At 41.4% G+C, this 21,821-nt stretch overlaps 2 protein-coding genes across 4 annotated transcripts in view; one reads left to right on the forward strand and one right to left on the reverse strand.

Moving 5' to 3' along the window:
- The window catches only part of GFM1 (G elongation factor mitochondrial 1), a 56,809-nt gene that overhangs the window by 23,890 nt on the left and 11,098 nt on the right, over positions 1 to 21,821 (forward strand). The window contains exons 10-13 of the mRNA XM_058188350.1: positions 2,369 to 2,470; positions 5,584 to 5,640; positions 8,872 to 9,006; positions 9,451 to 9,533. Of these exons, the coding sequence (XP_058044333.1) occupies positions 2,369 to 2,470; positions 5,584 to 5,640; positions 8,872 to 9,006; positions 9,451 to 9,533 (377 nt within the window). The remainder of the gene's footprint in view (positions 1 to 2,368; positions 2,471 to 5,583; positions 5,641 to 8,871; positions 9,007 to 9,450; positions 9,534 to 21,821) is intronic.
- Positions 5,468 to 20,806, reverse strand: LOC131200935 (latexin-like). 3 transcript variants are annotated; one of them, XM_058188352.1, is made up of 7 exons: positions 20,422 to 20,806; positions 18,646 to 18,708; positions 17,403 to 17,580; positions 15,076 to 15,212; positions 13,939 to 14,001; positions 9,615 to 9,734; positions 5,468 to 5,648 (listed from the first exon to the last, which is right to left on the reverse strand). In XM_058188352.1, the coding sequence occupies exons 1-6, from the start codon at positions 20,728 to 20,730 to the stop codon at positions 9,651 to 9,653; spliced, it is 834 nt and encodes a 277-aa protein (XP_058044335.1). In that variant the 5' UTR covers positions 20,731 to 20,806; the 3' UTR covers positions 5,468 to 5,648; positions 9,615 to 9,650. The 3 variants fall into 3 exon arrangements, with proteins under 3 accessions (XP_058044335.1, XP_058044336.1, XP_058044334.1); XM_058188353.1 differs by lacking the exon at positions 5,468 to 5,648 and adding an exon at positions 5,677 to 6,214; XM_058188351.1 differs by lacking the exon at positions 5,468 to 5,648 and having other exon boundaries at positions 9,031 to 9,734; positions 20,422 to 20,805.

Here is a 21,821-nt window from a genome sequence, read left to right on the forward strand (position 1 = left end):
GGGGGACTCTGTTCTTATAAAACTCACCTTACATTTTCTAACTACCGTATATACTCGAGTATAAGCCGAGTTTTTCAGCACGTTTTTTGTGCTGAAAAACGTCCCCTCGGCTTATACTCGAGTATATACGGCTTATACTCGAGTTTTTTTTTTTTCTTCTTTTTTTCACATTATACCGGATGGTGCAAACTTGGCGGGCTTTTGCATTAGCGCGGGGAAGCCCTGCCGGTGCAGTGAGAGGGCAGGGCGGGGGAGCCGCCAGCCTTCTCGGCTGAGGGAGGGAGGCTTTCCCTGACCGGTAGCTGCCTCATTTCCCTCCCTCGGCTTATACTCGAGTCCCCAGTTTACCCCAGTTTTTTGGGGTAAAATTGGGGACCTCGGCTTATACTCGGATCGGCTTATATTCGAGTATATACGGTATGTGGAATATTCTGTTTCTCCTCTGGTCACTTCTGTCATAGAGTAATAAACAGCAAGTATCCTGAAAGATGAGAATCACTTGGCTTTCCCTTAGTTGTCTCCTGCACCCTTGTTTTGCTTCTGATCAAAAGGAAGGACACCTCTTTCTAAGCTATTCCCCAGTGCAAATAATCTATTATTTTACATATATATTGTAGCAGGGGTGAAATGCTCCCGGTTCGGACTGGATCGCCCGATCCAGTAGCGATGGTAGCGGGTGGTTCGGAGAACCAGTAGCAAAAATCCCTGCCCCCGCCCATACCCAGCTGAGCCATGCGATCATCAGAGGTGGTTTTTTTTTTTTTAACTTTTAAAAGCATTTTTTCTTTGGCCAAAAAAAATGCTTTTAAAAGTTAAAAAAAAAAACCTCTGATGATCGCGCGGCTCAGCTGGGATAGTCAGAGCCTTTTAAAAGCATTTTTTCTACAACCTCTTCGGTTGAAGAGGTTGTAGAAAAAATGCTATAAAAGTTAAAAAAAAAAGTTGGCTACACCCACCCAGTCACATTACCCTCCCCCCCACCAAGCCACATCCACAGAACCGGTAGTAACAAATTTTACATTTCACCACTGTATTGTAGTCAAAAGAGATTTCAAAATGTAAAAACACAAAGCAAGCTGTATATTATGTACATTGTGTGGGGTGTAAAATTCTTTTGCTCTAATTTGCATAGTTGCCTTTTTGGTGCCTCAGTTGTTCTCCATGGAGTGGAATGATTCAAATGCACTTTATTTCTCAGCTGAATAGAGGAGGAGGAGGAGGAGGAGATGATTCATCAGAGAGTTGGCAAGAGCTTTGAGTTTATTTATTTAACATAGCTTCCTGCTACTCTAGAAAATCAGTTAATGCTTCATCAGTGATTGTCCTATTTTTTCCAAGGAGAGTTCATCACTCTTCAACAGAGTCTGTTCCATTGTCTAGTCTCCATTCAAAATATGGAGAAGTTGCCTATCTAAGAATGTGACCTCTTGAAGACTTAAGAATTATCATCTGCCTGGCTCATTCTGTTTTGTCCTGTGCTTTCCCCAACCCTGATCTATGCCAATGCACTCTCCCCATTCTCTTCTTGGTGACTCCCATTTTCTTTGTACAGCAAATAAACAGAACAGCTTTCAAGAAATAGCAAATATCCGTTGGAATGCAAGACCATTTTCATTTAAATTGCTGGGCCTTTACAAAGAAAAAAAGGAAAGAGGAACAACATTTATATGGCTAGAGGAGTGTAAACGTAAATTTGAGAAGTATCTTGTACTTTTGGAAGTACAAATATAACCCATAATTCTTCACCTTAATATGTTACAGAGTAGGAGTCTCGCTTAACTTAGTTTATCTTGAACACTTTTTTTCATGAATCCAGAATGGTAATCACCCTATTGGGAGCTGCTTGCCACTTTTTTCAATCTTACCAGATTTTCTGCTGATAAACAGATCATTTATGGCTGGTTGAAGATACCATGGCAGCCAGTTTATGATCAGGCCACCATCTCCCCATGGCAAATGGTTTCTAAGATGGCCCATAATAGGGTTTCAAAAGGCGTAATGTCCCCACTAGCCAAAATCATCCAGATTCTCTGATATAGCAGTACACTTTTTCATTGTTCTGGAGAAACAATGCACTTACCTATGTAAATGAATTTGAAATTCTGAAATTTTATTTCATGTTGAATTATGTAACTTTATATATATGCACTAAAATTAGTGCATATATTATACATATTAGTGCATATATTATATAAAATTAGTGCATATATCTATATCTATATAACAGATTATATATATATATAGTGCACATATATATATATAACAGATTATATATATAATCTGTTTATTAAGGTTATTGTTTGCCAACACTATTTCATGCCACATGCCTACTATAATAAGTATCTAAAACATTGCTTTATTTTACTAGGATGTGGACGAGATTTACGCAGGGGATATCTGTGCATTTTTTGGCATTGATTGTGCTAGTGGAGATACATTCACAGAGAAAGACAATATTGATTTTTCTATGGTAAGTTGTTAGCCGGACTATTGCAGCTTTTTAAAGTCTTAAATGTTTAGTCCCAGTTTTCCTCTTATCCATAAATGTGAATTTTTCAAAAGATATTTTGAATATTTCAAATTGTGCGTGTGGCGAGTGTGTGTCTTTCCTTTCTTAATATTTGTGTACGTGCATTTATCAATATATTAGCCTGCTATATACAAGCTTTTATAAACACATTAAGCTTATAGAAACAGAAGTCCTGCCCTCTGGTCAAGTAGGAATAAGAAGAAACAAATCATGCAGTCACTCTTTCTTGCATCTTTTTCTTAAAAACAGTTATAATAGTGTGTAGATGTTAAAGTATTTGATTAGGAGCAAGGAGACCTACATTCAAATCCACCTTCACTCAAGGAAACTCACTGGATATCTTTGGACCAACCACTCATAGGGTGGTTGTAAGAGAAGGAGGAAGTTCTTTATTCCAACCCCCAGTCTGTGGACCAGCACTGGGCCATGACGCGCTAGAAACAGGCTGCACAAACAAGCGAAGCCCCATCCATAGAGTGCAGGCAGCACCCAAAACCATGCCCCCTCCAGTCCGTGGAAAAACCTCTTTCCATGGAATCAGTCCCTGGTGCCCACAAGGTTGGGAGCTACTGCCTTATTGAGTTTCTGGAGGAAAAGTAGGCTATAACTCAATAAGGTAAATATATAGGTGAATGTAAACCATGTTTATATATAGGGTAATACGACTTCCTCTAAAAGGAAAGTGTTTGGAATCTCCCAAGATTCGGAAAGAGGCTTGAGAGTTTTCTCTGAGCTCCTTGTGAAACAAGGGACATCTCAAATTATTCTGCTTATTCTATTATTCTTAGTCTTGTTTTGAGCTTTTCCTGTATAATGAAGGAAGTTGGGAAGTAAAATCCCGGAGCATGCTCCCTGTGTCACATTTCTCCCTCTTCCCACACCTTAACTAAAGTCCAGTAAATAAACAATCACCGACACAGCCCCTGAAGAAATTAATCCATATCTGATAACAATTGAAATCATTTTATGAATGCTCTTAAACGTAAACCAGTTAGGTTTCCCCTGTTATCAGCATATGTTCAGTTAATCACAACTCTCTCTCAATAGCATAAAAACTAACTTTTCCAATGAGTTGAGTTTAATTCCCAGTGATTTCCTGACAACAGTATATTCATGTAACTTTCATAGCAACAAGAGTGGTTTGCCATTGTCTTCTTCCACTAATTTTGTTTAATCTTCATGTTTCCCCTGTAGTCTTGGGATTTTTTTTTCTTAACAATCTCATGTCCAAATATGACCATGTCTAACCATGTTGTGCATACATATATACATACATACATACATACATACATACATACATACATACATACATACATATATATATATATATATATATATATATATATATATATATATATATATATATACACACACACACACACATATATATACATATATATGTAGGTCTTTGGTTATTCGGGTTTTCTCCCGCGTAAAATTGGAAGTGTCTTGGCGATGTTTCGACGAAGTCTCATTCGTCATCTTCAGGCTTCAGCTTCGTGCTTCTGGGAGCAATGTGTGATTGCAGCTGTTTCTTCCTTTTTAACTGCTAGTGGGGGTTTGAACTGATTGGGTGGGAGCTTGGCTGTGCTCTGATTGGATGGGGGTTTTTTTGTGCTCTGATTGGCTGGGGGTGTGTCCTGTTTGGGTGGGGGCTTGGTTGTGCTCAGATTAATCTGAATTGCAGGGGGATTTGAGCTGGTGAGTTGCATTGCTGTTGTTTGGCTTCGTGTTTGTGGTCGTGCTACATCTTCATAGTGGGTGTCTGTCTGCTGTATGTATGGATTGGAGGGGTTTGAAATGGCTAATGTTGCAGCTGCGGTCTGGCTTCTGGTCCTTGGTCGTGCTTCCTGATCAGTGTGGGTTTGGGTCTGCTTTCTGGGTGGATGTGTGGTGGTGACATCCTGTGTGGACCTCGTGAGTGTGGGTCTGGTGTCATTCCTCGTGTTAGGGACTCATTTGTCAATAAGGGCGGGTTTCCAAATGGCTGGTAGGCGGGAGGTATCATCTCGTTTGTTCATGCTGTGTGGGCGTTTTTCTATCTCGATGGCTTCTCTGATTATTCTGTTGTTAAAGTGTTCAGTTTTGGCGATAGTTCTGGTCTTTTTTAAGTCAATATCGTGTCCTGTGGCTTTAAGGTGTTGGACCAGGGAAGAAGTTGGTTCTTCTTTTTTGACTGAGTTCTTGTGTTCTTCAATGCGTGCACTTATTCTTCTGTTGGTTTGTCCGATGTATGTGGTGGGGCAGGCGGTGCATGGGATTTCATATACTCCTTGATTTTCTAACTCAATTTTGTCTTTGGGGTTTCTTAGGATGGTGGATATTTTTTGGTTTGTGCAGAATGCTGTCTTGATGTTATGTTTGTGGAGGATCTTGCTGATTCTGTCTGTCTATATACGATATTGACTTTAAAAAGACCAGAACTATCGGATGTGTTCAGATACATTCATGGCCAGCTGTAAACTAGTAACCTAAAATCATCCAGTCTCTTCATGCATGCCATAATCGAAAGCTTTTGGTGTCTATTTAATTAGATTTTTCCCATTTCTCCCTCCCTGAAGTCTTCAGATTTGATCCTGTAACGCAAGTGGGGTAGAATCCCAAAGCACACCCATCAAAATAGTTGCATTTCAGCAGCATGATTTCATGTTTTAAGGAGTTATGTAATATTTGGAGTTGGAGCAGTTTGTATCTTAGAAGCCTTTCACCTTAACTTCCCCAAAGCACAGATGTAAATTATTAGCCCTATTGTTTCTGATAATATAGAATCATCAAGTGGGGCCCAACTCTTCAAACATTACATAGTCCTGCAATAATAAGGATCTAACACTGGACATTTTGAATTATAGGAAATGCAGGAAGACAGTACAGTGATATTCTAAAACTAGCCTGTTAGTACAATATAATGGGTATGAAATATATTCAAGAAAATGCATGTTTATCTTATAAATGATTTTATTATATTTTTAATCTTTGGAAAGACTAGTCTAACAACAGTGATGACTTCCCAAAAATTTATATTAAGAAATTGTTTCTATGGATTCTCTTTATAGGAACCCATTCATGTACCTGATCCTGTTGTTTCCATAACAATGAAGCCAGTCAACAAGGTAGGGATCTGAAGTAAAAAAACAAAACAAAACTAGTGGAATAAATTATGTGATCTGATTGGGGCTTTTTGATAGCAGTAAGCAAGAGTATAGTGGCCCTTCTGTCTTCAAATGTAATTAAAACATTTCAGCGTGGAAGCTCTTTTTCTGCTACAGATTGTCCTTGCTTAACAATGGTAACTGCAAGTGGAATTTCCATTGCTAAAGCAGTGAAGTCATAAAGCACAACATTTTGTGACCACATTGCTTAGCAACATCAATCCTGGCAGTCCCTACTGCTGTCATTATGAGGATCAGAGTTCCTTAAGTGAGGACCTCATAGACTAGGACAAGCAATGGGAAAGCCAGCAGGAAGCTACAAATCCTGGTCACAAGTCCCAAAGGTGCTTTTTTCGGGAGGCAACTGGACTGTTTTGTTTTTTTTTTTCTTTGAAGACATTTCACTTCTCATCCAAGAAGCTTCTTCAGCTCTGACTGGATGGTGGGGAATGGAAAGATTTATATTCCTGGCAGACAGCTGGTCATTTGCATCTTTTTAGAGAGTTGTTGAGGCCACTTGTATCCTCTGTGTCACCTGCATAATGGATGAGAAACAAAACATCTTCAAAGAAAAAAAACAACCCCAAAGTCCAGTTACCTCCTGAAAAAGCACCTTTGAGACAACCATGACCTGGACAACTAAGACTCTCCATAGCTCTGGTCACCTTTCTTTTGGTGCCTTGCAAGCAGGCCAGCAGGCAGGTGAGTGCTATGAAGTGCAAGAAGGTGCTGCAATCTGGTGTGAGCATGTCTGGGTGGCAGAGGGGTTGCTGCAGTGTGGGCAGGCATGTGGGCAGAGTGGTGCTGCTGCGATGAGCTGCACATTACAGAATATGAGATTTCTGGGCTCATGTACTCCATAGCAGAGTTCCTTAATAGAAAAAGCAGCAGGATCACTTATGGGAGAATGTTGTGACCCAGGCCCAAGTAGTTATTAGTCCTAAACAAAAATATTTCATTAGAACAGCTGAGAATTAGTTCTGTCGTGTCCCACTCCCACTCCGACGCACGAGTCAAGGAAGTCCGTGGCAAACTTGGCAATGAAGCCTCTGCAGCTTGCCAAGTCCCTTCGAGGTTTATCAGAGCAGGGAGTCCAAGTTGTGACTTCAGCGATAGAGTCCGATATCAGCAAACTAGCTAAGGCCTTGCTTGACTCAAGGTTGGAATGCCAAAAGCAGGTCCTTTATATAGGCTGTGGGGTGTGGCTCCATGACTCAGCATTTATCCAGGCCTGCCCCACCCCTCCTTCTGCTGGTGTCGCTTCTCAGCTCTCCGGAAGCGAGAGTCCTACCACTCTGGATCTGCTGGCAGCTTCTGGGAAAGGGAGGGGTCAGAGAGAGTAGGGCCGAGTAATTCCTGCACCTGGCTGCCTTCTTGCTCTGATGGCTGAGCCAAAGGAACACACGCTGTAGGAGTGAAGTTTATTGGGCTTGTTTGTTCACTCCTGGCATCCTCTCCGGGCATGGGGCCAGGGCCGGGGGCTGGAGGTATGACAGGCCGTTCATCTTCATTATCAGACTTGGAGTCTGATAACAGGCCTGGTTGGAAATGGGAGGGGCCCGGCTGAGGAGAGGAGGGAGGACGAGTCACAACAACTTCATTCTTAGCTTAGTCCAAATTAAGTCCAAAACAAAGTCCTTCATAAAAAGACCTTCAGCCTTATCACAAACCTTTATCTTCTTTGGCACCCTGCCAAAGGCTTTTCTTGGCAAGAACCCCACGAAGTTCAGAAACAGGAGACAAGAAACAATTGTAGCAATGTTGCTTTCCTACAAAGCACCCAAGAGCCATTGCTGCTCTTCTAAGCCTTATGGGAGGGACCAGTCATCTCCTGGCCTTACTCCAGAGTCATCTTTTTTGCTTTAGCTGCTCTTGCCTTCTGGTAGCTCTTTGCATGCATGCACTAGAAACAGGCTCCTCCTGTTCCTTTCTGCTGTCCACCTCTGGAGGCTCTGGAATCCACGCATCACTCCCAGATGGACCTGGCCCCCTCCAACGCCTTCCCCTGACTCCAGGACTGACCCATTGTCCTCCTCAGCCTCCTCACTGTCCACTGTTGGTGGACCACAACAGAGAGCTTGCAGCTTTTACTACTGGCTTCCCTTTTGATTTTGCTTGCGGGAAGTCAGCAGGGAAAGTCGCAAACAGCGATCACATGACTCCAGGATGCTGCAAGTCTCAAGTGTGAGCCAGTTGTCAAACACCTGATTCATGATCATGTGACCACAAGAGTGCTTTGACCAGAATTTGGAGGATCAGTCAAAAGTACCACTCGAGTGCCATAACTTCAGTGATAAGTGGGTCATTTTGAGTACTCTCTAAAACACAGGTGTCAAACTCATGGCGTCACATTGCCATCACATAGCGTATTGTGATGTTTTTCCCCTTTGCAGAGCTGGAGTGGGCGTGGCCTGTGCATGACACATCCGACCTGTGGGCCGCCATTTTGACACCCCCGCTCTATAAACTTTTGATAGGCTTGATATCGTAAATATCAGTATAAGATTTTTGTTTACATTCCTGATCGTGTTCCTAGATAAGTTAACATGACCCTGAGTAAGTAGTTCTCCATTTGTAGCAAATATGTTTATGTCCTTCTCCAGAATAAGCCTTGACTGAAATTCAGCTTTTTGAATTGTTATTTATTCAATGAATGGAAAAATGTGAATTCTTTTGGATTTTGTATTGAAGAGGAGTGTTTCACAGATAGCCAGATTCTTTATCAGTTGAGATTGTTACTGCTGTGTTGGCTTTCCTGTCGTGCAATGGCTTCTCTGCCTAAACTCCTTAAGGCTGATGGTGAAATCTGCCGTATGCGTGGAATTAGGAGACTAACTTGCCCATGTTTGGTCCAGAATCTGAAGTAGCTTGGCTCTTCATGGCCATCATGACAGCTATGAACCTTCCACAGGCCTTCATCCCTTGGGTGTGCCTTCTCTAGTGCTACACCTAAATTTAAAACAGCATTCCCTGTGAGGTTTCTCTGATGACCTTCATGATTGGTTTTAATGTTTTCTCGGCAGGCAGTTAGTAAATCACCTGATCGTTTAGTATTTAACTTTTGTTGCACTACTGTTAGTGAACTTGGTCGTGGGACTTCTTAAATCATGTTTTTAATCCACTATGTAGTACTTTGAGTCACTTTGATTAGGTAACCCTATAAAATTGAATAAATATTCTCTCTCCTTTTAGAATGATGACAAGTTTGCAAAAGGCATTAACCGTTTTGTAAGAGAAGATCCCACTTTCCGAGTCCATTTTGACACTGAGAGCAAAGAGACAATTGTTTCAGGAATGGGAGAACTACACCTGGAAATCTATGCTCAGGTGAGTATTAAGTTTACACTGGGAATGATTCTGTTGTGCTGTCACTTGACAAAAATATTTCTTTAATCTGGCCTGTTGGAACCAAGTACAGTGACTGGTTCCATATCTCACCAAATAAATCATTCAGTAACCCTTGCTAGCATTTTCTTGTATTACGATATCTGAAGTCCAGGTTTCAATTTTTGGAGCAATGCATTTTTACTAAAGAAAAAAAAAACTACACTTACACATTATGAGACAAGGTTGCATCTGTTACATATGATATTCTGTTTAGGGAGAAATCGAAGTATCTTCAGCCTCCCCAATCTTGGCTTGCATTTGTTTCAGTGGTAGCACTGTTGGAATTCTACTGCTTTAATAGCATTAAATTAGGCTGTTTAGTCAAGATGTATCTATTTGGCAGTGCATTTAAATCAATAAAAACTTTGTGTCCTTTGTGTTTAGAGAATGGAAAGAGAATACGGTTGTCCTTGTGTGACTGGAAAGCCTAAAGTAGCATTCAGAGAGAGCATTGAGGCCACTGTACCGTAAGTATTCAGTCTAATTGGAAGGTATCTAAAACCTCCAAGTAATATTTTTAATAGTTACTGTATATGTAGTTATTTTACCTCATCAGTTTAAGGACATGTAAGATTTAATTAATATCACTTTGACTGGCGACTATTCTGTGTTACTTTCACTCCATGCTGTGGATGCCATAGAACTTGCATGTGCCAAGGAATAATTTCCTGCAAATAAAAAACACAAAATATTAAAAATATTAAAGTTTTAGGGAAATCTGAGAAGTATATTTTATTTCTGAGTATAGCACCAAAACCAAAGTTCTGCTCCTTTTTTTTTTCTTTTTCTTCTTGGTACTTTATGCCACGTTCCGTTTCTTTTCTCTTTTCCTATTCATAAAGGTTATTGATCTATAGACCAGGCAAATCAGAATATGGATCACAGAAAAAAATCCTAAAACATAGTCTGATATACTTTTATTTGAAAGCTACATCTGTAATGTTTTTGAATTGTGAAACAAGAAGCTTGCAAGGCTGCTGTAATTGCTTCCAGGGTGAAAATAAGAGAGGAACTTCACAGCCCCCTAGTACCGTGATGGCGAATCTATGGCACGTGTGCCAGAGGTGGCATGCAGGGCCTTCTCTGTGGGCACGTGAGCTGTCACCCCAGTTCAGCTCTGTCGCGCATGCACGCACACCTCCCACTGGCCAGCTGGTCTTTGTGTCTCTGCCGCGCATGTGTGGCGTGCAAGGGGGTCGCGTGCGCAGGGTGCATACGGGGATGAGGCATTTGCGTGGGGGGGTGTACGCGCATTGTATTTTGGGGGGTTTTGGGCATTCGGGCATGTGCACACTTTGGGCACTCGGTCCAGAAAAGGTTAACCATCAACGCCCTAGTAAGTTGAACTTTGCGGATCATGAAAAATTGAGTGAAAATGTGCACCTGTGTTTGTGTATGTATCTCCAACCTTGTCCTTTGTACTTCTGCTATTTCAGTTCCCCCACTGCCTTTTCTGAACGATATGCTGTACTACTGCTGAGTCTTCCCATATCTCGGGTTTGCCTGAAAGTGGGTTCCCTGGCTAGCACTTATCTTGTAGTGCTATCGTATTTTTAGGAAAAGCGTAGGAGGTAGACTTTGCTGTAACCTTGCAATTAACTCACATCGTACAAAAGGACTCCACCTGCATATGACATTAAAATGTAGTGAGAGGCTAAAGCTTTAGAGAGCAAAGCCACATTTCAAAATGTCCTTGACAGGCTTGAATATTGGGCTAAATCCAGCAGAATGATTGATTACTCTGAATTATGTGCCATTCTAATATGTTCAACTCTGAGTAGCAGCACTCAGTCTCACTCAGTTTTTAAGAAAAATGATGGAGCCAAATGGTAATACTTAGATAAAACATATAAGCATATCCAGCTGGCAGGATTGTAACTAACATAACCCAGCCACAACCTGTTCCTACATCTTGAGGAGTCAGTCAAGTACAGGTAGTCCTCAACTTACAAAAGTTTGTTTAGTGACCGATCAAAGTTACAACGGCACTGAAAAAGGTGACTTATGACCAGTTTTCAAACTTAACAACCATTGTAGCATCCCCATGGTCATATGATCAAAATTCAGATGCTTGGCAATTGACTCATATTTATGTCCGTTGCAATGTCCCGAAGTCATGGGGCAAACTCACTTTACAAATGTTTTACTTAGCAACAGAAATGTTGGGTTCAATTGTGGTCGTTAAGTCGAAGACTGCCTGTATTCACCATCATCATAAAAGCCCTTCGAAATACCCAGTTCTTTGTAATCTACTAGAATTCTAACAGGGAAGAGACCACACTTTTCTGTTCATTGTACCAGGGAAATGGCCTGACAATGGGAACATTCAACAGTGAATTCCTGTTTCTAGCTAGGGGGAAATAACCCTCAAATGGACAGATATATAGAATTTATCGTTTCTGAGATTCAGTTCAGGAAAATAAACAATATTCATGTTTGGTTAAATTTTGGTCCTCAACTCAGTTGAGATCCTCTTTGGTCTTCAGGTCAGCCCTAAAGCTTGGGATAGTATTGTGACCCCTATTTTCTTAAAAGTATGTACAAGTAGCCCTTGTCTTACAACAGGTCATGTAATGACCAGTCGAAGTTACAATGGCACTGAAAAAAAGTGACTTATGACCAGGTCTCACTGCTTTAGCAGACTAAGGAAGATACTCAGAGATGATTCATACCCTAGTCAGTGTCTCTTCGCACTTCTACCATTGGGCAGAAGACATTGAAGCAGAGCCAGCCAAACAAATAGCTTTTAAAATAGTTTCCCCAAAAATACGACCCTGTCTTATATTTTTTTGAATCTCGAAATAAGTGCTTGGCCTTATTTTTGGGGAGGTCTTATTATTTTGGAATGCGTGGAGCAAGATGGGGCTCCTCTTGCCATCTTACCTGATTTTCAGCTGTGTGTTTAAATATTTTCAGGGAGGGCTTATTTTTGGGGGGAGGCTTATTTTAGTGCATGCGCTCAAAAGCCTGATTGGGCTTATTATCAGGGGATGTCTTATTTTGGGGGAAACAGGGTATCTTGGGCTGTCAGACTCTTAAACACAACCACAATCACTCCACGTACACGCAGAAACGTATGACTAATTTTTCTTTTTCTTCCCCCCCCCACAATTACTTGCATAGGGATTATTCTTTATACTATTTATGTTGTTTTTATTTTTTGTCATGGATTGTACCATTGAGGCTAAAACTAATTTCATTGTATACATGATGTACAATGACAATAAAGGCTATACTACTAACATAGTTTTCACACTTGTGACCATTGCAGCATCCCCACGGTCATGTGACCAAGATTTGGATGCTTGGCAATTGGTTTGTATTTATGAAGGTTGCAGTGTCCCCAGATCATGTGAACACCCTTTGCGACCTTCTGAGAAGCAAAGTCAATGGGGAAGCCAAATTCATTTAACTGATTTATTTAACAACTCTGGCAAGACAAGTTGTAAAATGGGGCAAAATTGGCTTAACAAGTGTTTCACTCAGCATCATAAATTTTGGTCATAGGTTGAGGACTACTTGTACTGGATATCCAAAGTTGTTAGCTAAATAAAAAAGGTGGCATCTAGTTCAAAGGAAATGATAATTCCATTTCCGCTCCCTTTAGTAAGAACTATTGTATGCTTAGGAAAAAAGCAATGGCCATCTGTGAAGTCTTCATCATTTCTTTCAATACTAAATACTATTGTAAAAGAACAATTGTAACTGCTAGTTTGAAAAATGGTACCCTTACAGGCATTTAGATTCCCTACCAAGAATTTTGAATCTGACGTTAATATTTTCCGTTTGACTGTTCTCTGGGCTTGGGCATCTTATTCAATCCCTGCTGTTCTTCCCAATATTTACTATGAGTTCCCTTTCAAATTTAGATTTGCTACCATATAACTCACGGCTCTGGTCTTGTGGGGTTTTATTTTGATAATACAGATGGTTTAAAAGCCAAAATATTCCATGCTTTTTTTGCCCTCCCATTGAATTATAGCATTAAGCCGTATTCCCATTCTGGAAGCAAAAGCTGGGATCTGCTTAGACTAAGTAAGAGTGTTATCTTGTTCTTTGGGCTATCTTGTTCTTATGTTTTGCTGGACGTGAATCAGATCAGGCTGCACTTAAGAGTACAGGCTACAGGTAGTCCTTGACCATTCAAAGTTATAACAGGACTGAAGATATGACTAATGAGCGATCCTCACACTTACGACCATCACAGCATTCTCTACAGTCAAATGATCAAAATTTGGATGCTTGGCAACTGGCATGAATTTTCAATGTTGCAGCATCCCAGGGCCCTATGGTCACCATTTGGGACCTTTCCAATTGACTTCCAACAAGCAAAATCAATGGGAGAAGCTGGATTTGCTTAACAACTGTGTGAGTCTCCTAATAACTGCAGTAATTCACTCAACAACCATGGCAACAAGGTCTTAAAACTGAGCATGACTCATTAAACAACCACCTTGCTTAACAACAGAAATTCTGCTTCCAGTTGTGATTGTAGGAGTCATGGTGGCACAGAGGTTAGAACTCACTCTTCACTGCCAGGAGTTTGATTGTAACCGGCTCAAGGTAGACTCAGCCTTCCATCCTTCGAAAGTTAGTAAAATGAGGACCCAGATTGCTGGGGGCAATATGCTGAGACTCTGTAAACTGCTTAGAGAGGGCTGTAAAGCACTGTGAAGCTGTATACAAGTCTAAATGCTATTGCAATTGCTATTGCAAGTTGAGAGCTGTCTGTACAACACTACTCCCTATTTTGGAACCATTTCTTATATATCCAGTTTAGTGTCCTTGACACTAGTGTTGTTGTTATATGAAAGTAAGATGTATAACATCTGCTGTGCGCTTAAAAAAACCCTTTTACTAAATATTATTTACCTGGGAGGCAATATCATGGAATAAAACCTCGTAGGAAAATTCAAGATAGTCATCATTTCTTTTCTGAAACCATAAAAAAGGAAAATCAATTCAGCAACTACAGGTCTTGGTTAAGTACAGATAATTAATTTTATATAATATGCAGAACATATATTTGAGAACTGAATAATCAGAAGAGATTTAGTTTTCCTTTCTTTTAATCATATAAGCCTAGATGCAAAGCCCTCAAGTTTAAAAAAAAAATTCTACTGGCTCAAGCAACTATACAGTTTGCAACTTTTTTCTTTTAAAAAACCCAGAGGGTTATATTCTCTCTTAAGGAGAAACATACTTGTCTTATCTCAGCAAATGGTTTTCTTATTTTTGCTTATTATTTTATGACTCTTTACTTATTTTTTCATAATATTAAATCATTAGGGAGTGACTCCTTGGCTTATTGCATTTTTGTGACCTCATATTCCTTATAATTTCAGGGAAAAACAGAATAGAAGGCTGTTGTTTTTTTTAAAGGCAGCATACTGCAGGAACTAATCTAGACTGTGCTATAATCTCATGATTGTTTTTGGTATTATCCCAAACCTCAAATAACCTGTTACCAAATTGTAAAAAAAAAAAAAAGTGCAACCATCAGTCCAGAAAAATTGTTCAGCCGTATTATAAAAGAACAAAACAAAATTAAAAATAAAATGCAGCAGAGTAGTCAGAGGTGTTCTTTTTAAGCTGGGGTGGAAATGTCTGGGCTATGGCCTGAATCAAGTTTTCAAGTAACTAACCTTTAAAATAGATGTCTCTCCCCCTTTTCACCTTTCCATCTCTGGCATTTGTGTTAGTCTTTCCTGAGTTATTTATGAATCCCTGATTTTTCAAGAGGGGAATGCCAAATAGCATGACTTCTGTTATTCTTTGACTCTGTAGGTCTTTAGTGTTTATTTTATTAAATTTATTATGCTGCCCATCTCACTGTCAAGTGGCTGGACAATTGCATTATTTTTGCTCTGGGGAAATGAGTTAGTGATTTTTGAGTCATAAATAGTGAGGTTGGTGTTTTTAAAACAGTCATAATGTAGAAGTGGGAAGGTGTCTTTTGGAGGGGGGGGGAAGAAACTCTAATTGAAATCAGTTAAGACTTTGACTTACCACTTGTTTGACATTTTGAATTTGAATCATATTGTACCAGGTGTTTTCTGTCGAATTCTGCCATACTATATATCCAGAGGCAACCTTGGCTAAGTTGAAAATAGGCTTCATTTCTGCTGGCATATTTCCATAACTATCTGGAAATATAAGTAAAAGTTGTACAGAAATAAATCTTGAGACAGAGGAATGCAGGGCTAGGTGCAGTATTGTGAATATGCATGTTTTAGTAACATTCATCTGGGTATGTGCAACATGCATTCTTTCTTGTGTATCTGGAACTTGGATTTTGATCTAGTAGCCGTGTAGCTGAAATAAATATTGAAAAAAAGGGGGAAGAAACCTAAGTCTGGATGCCACAACACTATGTGGGCAACACTGGACACGTATTACTCTTAAGATCCATATTGGAGGTACTTATAATTCTAATAGCTACAGGCATCCTATAGCCAAATATTATTATTGTTTGGCATCATTGTTGGGACCATAAATAATTTCTATTTATTTGTTTAGAAATTTTATATGGCTGCCCATCTTAAATATATAACTCTGGGTGTTGAGCACCTTACTAAAAATCCAATATAAGTTTTTTAAAAATCCAGTGGAGAGAAAAATATATCCAAAGATTTCATAATAGCAATTTCACAAAACAAAGATATATTATGGGCACCCACCCCACATACATCCTGGGGATGCCTGAGGAAAAAAACCAAGCCCTCTCAGCCTTCTGAAAGATCTGAGAGGGCTCTTCGGATCTCAAGGGCAAGATTGTTCTATAGGGCAGCAATCATGACGAAGAAGGTCCTGTAAGATTATAATGTTCATTAGAAGAGATTTCAGTCATTCTTATTCTGTTGGATCTGGAACAGCCAGAAACCTTAAAGAGACCAGGTGGTCCAGCAAGTAACCTGGCCCCATGTCAGGTGTGGCTTCAAGGGCAACACAACATAGAGCACAGTGCAGTAATCCAATTGGGAAATGATTAAGGCAGGAATGACAGTGAGCACAACACATCCCACTTTGATCCAGGAGTAGATTCAGCTTGCACAAGACAAATCCTTGAAAGGCCCCTCTGGTCAGGGTTGCCACTAGCATTTAAGACAGCGGTTCTCAACCTGTGGGTTGCGACCCCGTTGGGGGTCGAATGATGATTTGCCAGAGGTCGCCTAAGACCATCGGAAATATGGGAAGTATACTTGCGAGTCGAAGAATCGCGCTCCAATGGTTGATTCCACAAGCCAGCTGCAGGCTCGTCAAATCGCTAGCTGAATTCGGCTTCAGGCGCGATGAATTAAAAGAGAGAGAAATCTTTGCTCTGATGTCTCCCTCTCAAGCCAGCTGCAATCACCCTCAATCGCTAGCCTAATCTGGCTTCAGGCGCGATAAACTTAATAGGGAAGGAGTCTCCGCTTTAATGCCTCCGTCCTCAAGGCAATCGCAAGCAGTTCAGATCGCTAGCAAATACGGCTTCAGGCATGATAAATTCAAAACGAAAATAATTTTACGGTTGGGGTCGCCACATCGTGGGGAATTGTATTAAAGGGGTCGCAGCACTATAAAGGTTGAGGACCACTGATTTAAGAGAAGGGCCCCCAGATAGTGCACTAACTTTGTCCCGGGAAGTGCTACCCCCTTAAAAATGAAACATCTGACAAAGTTGGGCAATATAGTGTGTACCCATGTTAATATTCTGGAATTTTTTAAAAAACATGGTGTTTTATACTAAAGTAATAGATTAGGATTTACTTTTTAAGACTCCTGGTTCATTATCATTACGTGTTTCCAAGAAAAAAAATAAAAACACTGCAGTCAGAAATGCAAGTAATACATTTATATATCATTGCTTATTTATGGATTTTATGAAAAGGATGAGATATGATATCACAGTGCAAACCTTGCTTTTTCTGTATTCCCATATATCAAAACACAGTTTTCAAAGTAACAATCATGATGACTGACTGGTTCAAATAAAAGTCAGATCTTATTCTCACCTTATTTAAATGGTGAATGACAGAAATGAAATAAAACAGGAAAGGAAAAGTATCAGTACATGCAAAGATCTCATAAAAATATTTAAAATAGGTGCACATCCTAATGAATAGGAATATGGTCAGGCCTCTAGATCTTTGTATGTTGGAAAAGAAAAATGCAAAACCTGCCGTTAAGAGGAAGGGAAGAATCTTTGGAACTTCCTATCAGCTGTTAGGTAGGAAGATATACTGTAATAATTTACGTTTAGGGTCTTCTTTCACTGGTTATTTGAAAACAAAAATAAATAGATGTTATTTAACTTCAGAATGCAACACTTTAAATGGCAACATTTAGTTTACCTGGTATATTTTTAGTCTCTAATGGCTCAGACAGGTGCTGAATTCTGTTGTAGAAAACGTTGTCTGCTTCTTTCAAATGTGTCTCAAACTCCCCTTCCATAGCATAATGTATTTCAGGAGCGACAGTTGTGCCACCATGATGATAAAGTATCTCGGCTGTGCAATTCAGGGAGTTGCCCTGTTGCAGAAATAATTGGACCAGTTTAAAACTTCTGTAGATATTGCTAGCAGCATGGAGTTATCACTTGGCTTTATTTTAATTCACAGTAAACCTGATGCCACCTGAATGAGATAGATCAAGTCTTGCTTTACAGCAGTGTTGCTCAGCTTTGACAACTTTAAGGTTTGTGGGCAATAATAATGGCTGAAAGGTTTACAACGCCCTTCGATGATGGATTCTGTTCTGCTATTTCTTTCTGCTCTATCATGTCACCAGGACCATTTATGTAGAAAAGATAGATACCATCTCATATTTATCCTCCGCATTATATTGTGGGGATAATTCATTAGCAAGAACTTGATAGTATGCAAGGTCCCCATTAAAAAAAAATTGAGATCATATCACAGAAAGTCCTTGTTTTTTAAAGTGATTTTATATTTTGTTTGAGTCAGTGTATGCTTTGTCCTCTTCTTAGGTAATCCATGTATGTGTGTGTGTTAGATGGGAACAGAGATTTGGAGAGGGTGGAGTGGCTTTAAGCCTTTACTCCTAGATTGTGAAGAACAATGAACTTTGTTTTGGTTTTAATTGCCATTATATAATAAACCACAGTTGCTGGGTACATAGTGAGCTTAAGCCATAAAACATGACTAATAAATGACAATACCTTTAAATTTGCTTTCTGTCTCTCAGAAACAATTTTTCATCACCATTATTGCTATCGGCAACCACGAGAGGGTGGATGATCTGGGAATTCCTGCTCTAGGCAGGTAGTTGGATTAAAAGACATTTCTAAGGTATGATTAGGAGGAAGTTGGCTTAGAAAAGAGGAAAGGTTTTAACCTCAGCCCCTACAGATATGCATCCATAAACACACATCCCAGCAGCCTGCCTTCCCTTTGCCTTTCTCAAAACAGCTTTCCTCATTCCTAATAGTAGCCTCAAAATAGTGATTTGGGACACAGCTGCCCACATTATGTATGTTTATTTGGGGTGGGGATGCAGATTAGGGCCTCCAGCGTCTACATCAGTCCCCAAACGTCATTCAGCTTATACTAAAGAAAATACAAGATCCAAACTTACATTCTGAATACTTTGTTTCACTTCAAACTTAAGGTGGTATTTATGCCCAGTACCTGGAATGTCCTAAAATAAAAAGAGAATTATTACATTGCTTACCTTGAATATTTTGGTAGAGGTTGCTATTCTTTATCTGTATGGATTTATTACTGAAAACAGGAAGGGAAAGGTGTAAAGCCTTAATTTAAGCTGTTTACTGAAAAACAAAATGAACTGTCATATTGTCATGAAGTGACTCTGATGTGTTTTATGAAATTCATAGTGTGGCAACCTTGCAAGGGTAAGCACATGGTACATTTATTTCATTCTTTCCAGCTTGTGTTCAGGTGTTTTGAGGACTACAAGTCCCATAACCCAGTATGTATGATCATGGCTGTGAGGGTATAGTCTCAACATTTTCAGTGATTTTCAGTTGCTATTTTGACCAGATCAATATTGTTATTTGTGGAATGCAAACAACTGTAACAATCTTTTTTTTAATGGTTTCCCATTGTTATTTTCACTTTTAAGAGCCCTGGCGGAGCAATGGTTAGAATGCAATATTGCAGACTAATTCTGCTGACTGCCAGCAGATGGGCAGTTTGAATCTCACCGGCTCCAGGTTGACTCAGCCTTCCATCCTTCTGAGGTCGGTGAAATGAGGCTCCAGATTGTTGGGGACAATAGGATGACTCTGTAAAGCTGCTTAGAGAGGGCTTAAAGTAGGGGTGAAATACTCCTGGTTTGGACTGGATCGGCTGATCCAGTACCAATGGCAGCAGGTTGTTTGGAGAACCAGTAGCAAAAATCCCTGCCCCCCCCCCGTGTCCAGCTGACCCACAGGATCATCAGAGGGTTGTTGTTGTTGTTTTTTAACTTTTAAAAGCATTTTTTAAAAGATAAAAAAGCTGAAGCCTGCTGGGCAAAAAATGGGGGGTGTAGGCAAAAAATGGGGGGGTGGGGGATTCATTTGAGAGAGAGAGAAGGAAGGAAGGAAGGAGGAAGGAAAAGGAGAGGAAGGAAGGACTACAAACCTGGCACTAGACCCAGCTTCAGAAGATAATCCAGGGCTGGAAAGGACCTGGAGGTCATCTAGTCCAACTCTGCTTCAGCAGGACATGGTTAGTGAGTTTCTGTCCTTTGATTCTCCAGTCACATGGTTACATAGCCATACCCACCCAGTCACATGACCCCACCAAGCCACGCCCCGCCAAGCCACGCCCACAGAACCGGGAGCACAAAAAAAAAAAGATTTCACCCCTGCTGTAAAGCGGTATAGAAAGGGTATATAAATAGAAGTGCTATCGCTATTGACCTTAGCTCTGGAAATCCCATTGAAGGGACGACATCCTGAGTTGCAAGGGAAGGCGCTTAAAAATTGCAGATGTGATTCGCAGCCTGGACTAGGTCACAGGGGTCTCCGACCTTGGCAACTTTAAGCCTGGCGGACTTCAACTCCCAGAATCCCCCAGCCAGCTTTGCTGGCTGGGGGATTCTGGGAGTTGAAGTCCGCCAGGCTTAAAGTTGCCAAGGTCGGAGACCCCTGGACCAGGAGACAAGTTCGGACGAGGGAAAAGTTTTGTTTTGTTGGTAAGCAGGAAGGGAGGCGCCTCGGGATCAAAGTCCAATATTTCTCCCCCCCCCCTTTGTTTTTTTCCAGGTCTCTCCCGCCTGCTTTTTGCAGGTCTTGCCAAACCAAACCGCTGCCTTTGGTGCTCCTAGTAGGTTAGTCGGACAGGAGACGCGGCGCTTACTTGCCGAACCCGCGCCTTTCCTTCCCTCCCTCCCTCCGGGGCTCACCTCCAGTCTGGCTTGGTTCACTCGCCCCATTTCGAACAGCCTGTGCGGGCTCCCGCGCTGATAGGTGAGGTAATGGAGCACCACGCCGGCGGCTCGGTTGGCCGGGTAATGAGAGACCGGGATCTCCATCGCGCTTGCGGAGGAGAGTTGCTCGCCGCTGCCGCCGCCGAAAGCAAAGTTCCCGAGGAGCGCCTGGGCGGAGCCGGTTGCGGCGCGCAGTGGCCAGTCCGGGTCGGCGAGCACCAGGGAAGCCGGAAGCAGCAGCTGGAGGAGCCGAACGGGGGCTCCTGGGCTGCCAAGGAGCCGCATCTCCGCGGAGCTGCAGGAAGGCGCTTGATCCGAGCGCGGCTTAGTTGCAGGAGCTCAGCTAGGAAAGAGGTTCAGAAACCATTGGAAACCGTCCTTTGGAGGGGGGGGGGGGCTCGGATTCCCTCTGCCGCCAAACTATTGGGCGGCGTCGACTCTAGGAAGAAAAACAAGGCGATCCGTTCCGGCTTTGGGGATTTCGATGGGTCTTCCCGGCCGTGAAAGAGCCTCCAAAAGGGATTGCAGCCAGAGAGAGCGAGGGCAAAGAAGCACGTCCCGTCCCGTCCCGGAGAACGTTTACTTAGGGAACAGAGTTCGCTGGCAATCCAGAGAAAGGGTTGGCCGGTGGTTCCTCCTCCCTCCCCCCGCCACCGTTGAGCTATTTACCGAACGGAGCGAGCCAACCTCAACCAGGGGCTTTGGGCGGGGCATAGCCCGACCTATCTCGCAGAGAAAAGCAAATAGATTAGATTAACAGGGTTGGAAGGGACCTTATAGGTCATCTAGTCCAAGGGTCTGCAAACTTGGCTCTTTTAAGACTTGTGGACTTCAACTCCCAGAGTTCCTCAGCCAGCTTTGAAGTCCACCAGTCTTAAAAAGAGCCAAGTTTGCAGACCCCTGATCTAGTCCAACCCCCAGCCCAAGCAGGAGACCCTTCACCATTTCTGACAAATGGTAGTCCAGTCTCTTCTTGAAAGCGTCAGGTGATGAAGCTCCCACAACTTCCAAAGGCAAGCTGTTCCATTGGTTGATTGTTCTCACTCAGAAAATTTCTCCTCATTTCTAGGTTGAATCTCTCCTTGATCAGTTTCCATCCATTATTCCTTGTCTGGTCTTCTAGTGCCTTGGAAAATAGCTTGACACCTTCCTCTCTGTGGCAGCCCCTCAAATATTGGAACACTGCTATCATGTCTCCTCTGGTCCTCCTCTTCACTATAGACATGCCCAGTTCCTATAACTGTTCTTCATATGTTTTAGTCTCCAGTCCTCTAATCATCCTGGTTGCTCTTCTCTGCACTCTTTCTAAAGTCTCAACATCTTTTTTATAGTGTGCTGACCAAAACTTGATGCAGTATTCTAGGTGCGGTTTTACT

Source organism: Ahaetulla prasina, chromosome 6 (genome assembly GCF_028640845.1).
Source record: "Ahaetulla prasina isolate Xishuangbanna chromosome 6, ASM2864084v1, whole genome shotgun sequence".
NCBI lineage: Eukaryota > Metazoa > Chordata > Lepidosauria > Squamata > Colubridae > Ahaetulla > Ahaetulla prasina.

What these genes read in the sequence shown, in the direction of transcription:
- LOC131200935 (XM_058188352.1), bottom strand. Translation starts at nt 20,730, where the DNA reads ATGCGGCTCCTTGGCAGCCCAGGAGCCCCCGTTCGGCTCCTCCAGCTG. An exon ending in TGAAACAAAGTATTCAGAAT is followed by an intron (nt 17,581 to 18,645) that starts GTAAGTTTGGAT and finishes TTTCTGCAACAG; the next exon opens with GGCAACTCCCTGAATTGCAC. An exon ending in TTCAAAATGTCAAACAAGTG is followed by an intron (nt 14,002 to 15,075) that starts GTAAGTCAAAGT and finishes TTATGGTTTCAG; the next exon opens with AAAAGAAATGATGACTATCT.